This window comes from Nannospalax galili, unplaced genomic scaffold (assembly GCF_000622305.1).
Source record: "Nannospalax galili isolate Female #2095 unplaced genomic scaffold, S.galili_v1.0 scaffold1387, whole genome shotgun sequence".
NCBI lineage: Eukaryota > Metazoa > Chordata > Mammalia > Rodentia > Spalacidae > Nannospalax > Nannospalax galili.
The window spans coordinates 1,394,515-1,401,972 of record NW_008355976.1 but is presented as its reverse complement, the minus strand read 5'-3'; the positions used below and the strand labels follow the sequence as shown (position 1 = coordinate 1,401,972).

General features: G+C 41.9%; 1 protein-coding gene across 1 annotated transcript in view; it reads right to left on the bottom strand.

Moving 5' to 3' along the window:
* The window catches only part of LOC103750835 (olfactory receptor 52I1), a 1,446-nt gene extending 1,250 nt beyond the window's left edge, over nt 1–196 (bottom strand). The window contains exon 1 of the mRNA XM_017803442.1: nt 166–196. Within this exon, the coding sequence (XP_017658931.1) occupies nt 166 (1 nt within the window). The 5' untranslated portion in view covers nt 167–196. The remainder of the gene's footprint in view (nt 1–165) is intronic.
* Nucleotides 197–7,458: the final 7,262 nt, after the last annotated feature.

Sequence of the window (7,458 nt, the reverse complement as noted above, 5' to 3'; positions counted from 1 at the left end):
CTCTCTCTCTCTCTCTCTCTCTCTCTCTCTCTCTCTCTCTCTCCTTACCCCATTCTATGTCACACATTGTATCTTTAGTCTAAGCTTTCATGAATCTCCCATGTTGACCCAGCAAATTTTCAAGTTGGCATTTCCAATAATCTCCCTATGGTTTACGGTATGAACTTAGACATATATCTTTTTTGTGTAGTCTTATGTGATGCTGGCCTGTGGTGCAAAGTTATGGTAGATTAAGTTAGATATAGATCGATATAGATAGACGTAGTGTATCATGTATTCACTATATACAATTACATCGACATAATGGATAATCAGAAGATTATCATTTTCCCATGTTTCAGTACTAATAATAAATCTTAAATGAACCAATGAACTTACTAAATAAAATCAAACATGTCACATTTTGTATCCTCAACATGGTACTGAGAAAAATGATTAAGAAACATCTTTGTAGTTCAGAAATTCACTAATAGGTTCAGGAAATAAGGCCATTAGAAAGTGGCTTTATCACTTTCCATATATGATAGTGTTTTAGAGACAATCCTAAAGTTTTAGCCTCAATTTCCTTGAAGTAAATCAATTAGCAGACTGATAACAAATTAGCTCTTCAAGTTAACTTATAAATGAACATTCCTATAATTTTTCTTTTTTATATTTTATTATTATTTTTATTTTTTGCTTATGAAGGAATCGCCTGCATGTATGTAAGTGCACCCATGTCATGCAGTGCCCTGAGGTCAGAAAGGATCATCAGATTCCCTGGAATTGGAGTTAGGACGGTTGCTAGCTGCCAGGTGGGTGCTGGGAATCGAACCTCAGTCTTCTGCAAGAATGGCCAGCATTCTTAACCACTGAGCCATCTCTCCAGCTCCCCATAATTTTTCTTATTCTTCAGTATAGTTCACCCCTTTTCATGATAAAATACAGAGACACTCCAGAAAACAAGGGAGCTTTATCTTTGATGAAGTAAAGCATGTTTTAAAGAAAATCATGTTGTATACTAAGATGAGAAACGGAGCATAGAATTTATAAGGAGTGAATTTCTATGTTGATAACATAGAACAAATGTTCATATAAAATAGTTGATTTAGGGCTGGAGACATGGCTCACCAGTTAAGAGCACTGGCTGCTCTTGCAGAGGACCCAGGTTCTGTTCCCAGCACCCACATGGTGGCTAACAACCATCAGTAGCTCCAGTTCCAAGGGAATTTGATGCCCGCTTCTGACTTCTGCAGGCACTGCACAACATACATGCAGGCAATTCACTCATACACATAAAATAAAAAATAATAAAAAACAATTAATTTCATTATTTAAATGAGAAATTATTTCATTCAACATCATGTAACATGACATAGTAAGTTTGAGGTTCAAGTTCAGGTCTCTCTGGCTTTGACTCCTATTGGTATACCTAATATAGCATTCAAGTCAAGAAAATAACTATGGATACTTATCCTCCAAAAGTATTACAGCTTTACCTGGGCAGTTTGGGTAAAGAAAAGAGATCTACTATTCTGCGAGGTTAAGAGCTGAGCTCCAAACCTTGGCAATGTCTACCTTTGCCCTGCATCTGCCTCATTCAGGTAGTGCCAGGTGATAGAATGTTCAACGATTTGATAAGGTTTCCTGAAATAAAGGATCAACACTACCATTGTGTTCCTGTGCTGCAACCCTTAGCTCCTCTTCTTTAGGTTGTTCAGTTTCCATGACTTCACATGGTACTCGAGGTGTGTATGGACCAACAGTCCTTTGAGAATGCATCAAACAAGGGCCCCTTTTCATTTGATGGCACCACTCAGACTTGAGAAATGCCAGTGGATCTTTTGGGAACCCTAAGTGTCTCTTAGAAAACAGCACCACAGCACAAAATCCTTTCTTCTGTCTCACTCAAAGAATGTTGATGGGGGCTGGAGAGATGGGTCAGCAGTTAAGAGCACTGACTGCTCTTGCAGAGGACCTGGTTCCGAGTCCCAGCACCCACATGGTGGCTATGAACCGTCCTTAACTCCAGTTCCAGGAGAATCTGAAGCCCTCTTCTGACCTCTGCGGCATTGCATGACACAGGTGCACTCACATACACGCAGGCAATACACTCATACACATAAAATAAAAATAATTAAAAAATTTAAAAGCATGTTGATGGAGTTATGTTATTAAGAAACAGGAAAACAAAGTGACTAAAAGCATTAGCTCTAAATTCAAATTGCAGAGACCAAAAATCCTTCTTTGTCACTTGCTAGTCATTTTGCCTTGATGGAATTGCATACATTTTCCAGCCCTTAGTTTATGCATTGGTAAGATAGAAATAATAATCCCTACCTCAAAGAGGTATTTGAATTTAAATGAAAAACCATGCATACTTGGTATGATGGTTTGGACAACAGGTGTACAATAAAATAAAGCAGATAAAAATAAGAGTTACTTTCTTGCTTAATCCAATAGTTCCAGATTGCTCTAAACAACATATTTAAATGGTTATGAATGAATTACATATAAAAATAGCAATTTAAAAAATCTATCAGTGCCACCTCTATTCTCTGAAGGTTCTCTCTTGTTCTACAGTCATCTACCACTGAAGATGTCCTTCATCACTGAGATGTTTAGAGATTTGGGGGAGAAGAGAGGTAGTAGCATTTTGCATGATGTTTGGTACACAGATGCTCAATGAACTACAGCAAATAAAATTACTTTAAATTTAAAAAGGTGGTTTGCCTGAGTGAATCATATATCTATACATTACTCCAAATAATACACTTAAACGGGCAAGTGTGACTCACAGGCCAATTTTTTTTTTTAAGAATGCATTGCCTGAAACTTGTCCCTGTCCTCCCATAATCTACCACTGAGAGATCTCACCCGGGAATATACACAGCGAGTTCCTAATAATATTGTAATTTGCTCTGTTTCTTTATGGGACTGTTTTCAAGGTAAAGATTTGGGATTTTCAATGTCTTCATTGTGGTTTCAAGGGAAGGGGCACTTTTACATTTACTTACTTGTAACCCCCTTTCTAATAACAAAGGCTAAGAGTGGTTATATGGTTCTACTGATACATAAAAATTCTTACCATAATGAAAGAATAGTATGGAAGCGGATGTGACAAGAATCTTTCATGCTGACTAGACTGACACTACTCCTCTTTTTTTGTATCATTCCACTTCTGAGGGAAATATACAGGTTGCTTAGTTCAGAATTGGATTCCAGAGTCCAAGTATGCACCAAAACATAGTAAGTTCAATTGATTTTTCAAGTCCTCTTGTCTGAATATTGCATCCCTCAAAGCCACACCATACTGAGTCATCACATCAATTTTATGACTTGTGTTAACATTAGACAAGTATAGTCCAGGAGCTGTTTTCTTAGGTTTCCAGACAGCTTTTGATGAAGGCTGTTTATTTGTCAAGCCTCAGGGCTAACCTTACTAGCTATCAAGTCCTGTGACCTATAATCAATAAAAGGTTTCCAGACTAAATTGTCATATTTTTACCATGGAATATCATCTCAACTAACTCCCCTTTTACATCTCTTGAGGAAGCTCGGCCCCTTCTGAATAACTGCATAGATTAGACTAATAGATGCCTTTCCTTAGGATCCCATGCACAACAGAAGACAAGAAAACAATTTCTTTGTAAGCTAAGTGCGTACACACACACACACACACACACACACACACACACACACACACAGCACCTGGTTCTGCATCCTAACTAAATGGCATCTGTTTGCCCTTTCACCCTTCAGTTTCCATCCTGGAGACCTAAGCACTAATTGACCTGACCCCCAGGTGCCGGCAGCCACCTTGAGCAGAGCCTTCAGGAATTTTCTACAAAGCCAAATGTGTGATATTTCTGTGTCACATGTGATTTTTATCCACAGAGAATAAGAAAAGCCATATAATGACAGAGAATGAAGGAAGTGTGAGAGACAGAGGAAAACATCCCAAATAGAATGGTGGGGAAGAGTAAAAACAATTCTCTAAAACAATTCTCTAAGTTGCTATATGTGTCCTGGATGATACAAATTGAAGGTTGAGCCTCACTGCTTATAAATTTGAAGAAAATCCCACAGATCTAGAATGTGCCCAGTCCTACTCACCTCTGACTGAGGATCTTCTCCTGGCTGCCTGGTATAAACCTGCCCTTTTACTGGGGCATCTTCAGCTTATGCCCGGCCTATCCTTGTCTCTTCAGCCCTGCAGCCTTACCTCATCATAACTGTCACGACCTTCCAAAGAGTTTTTGTTCCCATTACGTCCTCTTCTTACTAATCAGTACTCCCAGATGGTCACATACTTTATGACCTTTTAAGCACTTGCTTCATTCCATGTCCTTTAATTTTTTTTTACCTCACTCAAACTACTGTTAATCAAGTTTTTCTTGCACTGGAGGTGAAAGTACTACTACACACCTAATTTAAATAAGGCCTTGCTGTCCATGTGAACCTTCGTTGCCTCCCTGAGTGCTGCTCCTCCCCGTCTAACCATACTTCTACTCAACCTATGGCCTGGCCGTTTCTCATAGCTCCTCTTTTTAAAAATGTCTTTCCATCATCCCAAAGTTGGGCTTACCTCCTCTCTCTGCTTTAGACAAAAGTAGTCCTATATTCCTGTTTCCTCTCCCACCCCCTTCATTCTCCCCTCACTTCCAAAGAAAGCTCATAGTGTTAACAATACCTTCCAGGCCTGGCCAGCCCCTTATACATTTAGGTGAGTAGAGGACTTGAATCCTCCTTTCTAGGGCGAGCCTGACCTAGAGACCGCATCAACCCAACCCATTTCCCATTTCAGTTACCAACATCCCAGAGTCTTCTCTACTTAACTTCCCATATTATCTGTGCAAGGTGATGCACATTTCTTTTACTTAAAAGAAAGTGAAATGTAAGTAAAAACGCAAGAACCTTGCAGAAGGACCACAGGAGACTAAAGATAACAATGGAAAGTCAAGGTAAGTATTGTCCTTTGCAAAGGACTCCCACTGGGATCTCTCCTTTCCCATCAGACTCTTTACCATCCTGTCATTTCCCTAGGCGCACAACTCTCTTGGCTTCTGCATAATAACTGAACATAGTAACTCTTCTATAGGTTGGCTTTTCTCTATAGACTCTCTAGAGCTTTCCAGACCACAGGAGGAAGCAAATGTCTAGTGAGTGGATAGACTTTGTTTCTTCAGGTCTCCAGAGTTCACCTAAGCATTAGACTGATCATACAGAGTTCATCTTGAAAGGAATACAAAAGGTTCACTAGAGCTTCTTTTCAAGGTGTTGTCTTATTCCATTCTCAACCCTGACTATACTACCATGATAATGTCTATGTTTCATAGATAATGTGAGACAGAGGTCACAAAGCTAGGAACATCAGAGAATCGAGTTAGTCTAGTCATCAGGGCATTTCACTTCATTTTACAACTGTTCAGACTGATGGTATAATTGATCTTTTAAATTCACTTCAATATCCCTGAATTCCTCCCAAAGATTCACAAATGGACTCTACCCATTAAATATTTCTTATGATATGCTGTTTTAAAATTCTGTTTGAATAGACATGGATGATAGGATGTAGAGGAAACCAAGTAAGGTAAACTCTGCAAACTGCGGGAAAGACTTGAACCTCAGCACAAAGGTATACAAAGCTGAATGTTCTCTAGATGAGAACAAATGCATTATTTATACTAGTTGATACAGAAACTCCAGTTCTTGAAATTTCCTGCCCAGAACATTACCAAGATTTCTCAGAAACCACGAATTATAGATACCACAGATGGCACCCAATTGTCTCCTTCTGGTATTCATGGTCAGGTGTGATGCCATCCCCATGAATGGAAGGTCCATTTGTAATGGATACAGTGTTGCAAAAGACTGGACTTAACAGCTGAGATCAATTGATAAACAGGCTGTCTTCCATTTTGATTATTCCGCATCATTGTCTTTCTAACCCTTCTGAGATAAGGGGACTGCCCAGTAATGAGCTGTTGGTAGAGAAGTTGATATGGCAAGGAAATTTGGTCTCTGGTCAGTGGTCCTCAAGGACCTGTGGTTTAACCCCAGCAATAGGAGCAAACTTGGGAGTGGATATTCTGAAAATTCTCAGTAGTTACATGGATAAGCTTGGAGACAGACCTTCCTCAAAATCAATTTTTTATTTATTATTTTTATTTTATGTGTATGCGTGTATTGCCTACCTACAGGTAAGTGCACCCATGTTGTGCAATGCTAGCGCAGGTCAGAAGAGGCTTCTGGATCCCCTGGGGCTGGAGTTACAGACAGTTGTGAGCTGCCATGTGGGTGCTGGGATTCAAACCCGGGTCTTCTGCAAGAACAACCAGTGTTCTTAAGTGCTGACCTATCTCTCCACCCCCCTAATCAATTTTTATTTTGTTTGATCTTGTTTTCACATGGTAGATATTTCTAAAAATCAGTTTGTCTTACCAGACTTCAGCCAGGCAAATCAAAGAAACTGGAAAATCTGTCAAAAAGAAGTTTGGAGAATAGAGACACTAATTTTCATTTTTATGCTTTGGTAATAGATGATAGCCCTGTTGCTACAAATACAGCTTCAACCTGCCACTTCTGTTAGTGAAACTGATGACAAATATCTACTAAACATTCCATTAAAAGACACAAGTAAGGAAGCCCTCCACGCATTGACTCCCCCGGCCTCATTCGCCCTTCCATCTCCGACACTGTTCTCTGCTCCTGGTTTGGGCCCTGCGCCATTCCTGGTCTTGGGTCCCCAGACACCTGGGGAACCAGTGCTGCTTCCTGATCCTTTTCGCCCAGGCCAGCTTGGTACCTTCCTTGGGCTCCAGGAGCACTGCTTCCTCGGGACCTGGCCCCGCCCTCACCTCTCCCTGCTTCCCGGACCTGCACCACTGGCTAATTCTCCTGGCCCGCTCTCCAGCCCTCAGGCCTCTCTTGGGGTAAATCTACCACGCAGCCCTCCGCGCCTTGACTCCCCCAGCCGACCTCACCCTTCCTTCTCCCCCGCTGTTCTCTACTCCAAGCTTGGGCCCTGTGCCATTCCTACTCTTGGGGCCCCAGACACCTGGGGAGCCAGTGCTGCTTCCTGAACCTTTTCACCTGGAGGGCTCGGTGCCTTCCTTCGGCCCCAGGAGCACTGCCTCTGGACCAGGCACCACCCTCACCTCTCTGTGCTTCCCTGGACCTGCACGACCGGCTAACTCTCCTGGCCTGCTCTGCGCCTTGACTCCCCCAGCCTCATTTGCCCTTCCATATCCCCCGCTGTTCTCTGCTCCCGGTTTGGGCCCTACGCCATTCCGGGTCTTGGGTCCCCAGACACCTGGGAAACAGGTGCTGCTTCCTGATGCTTTTCACCCAGGTCAGCTTGGTGCCTTCCTTGGGCTCCAGGAGCACTGCTTCGGGACCTGGCCCCACCCTCACCTCCCTCTACTTCCCTGGTCCTGCAACACCCACCAGCCTCTTTCTGGGGCTGACAGCCTCTTT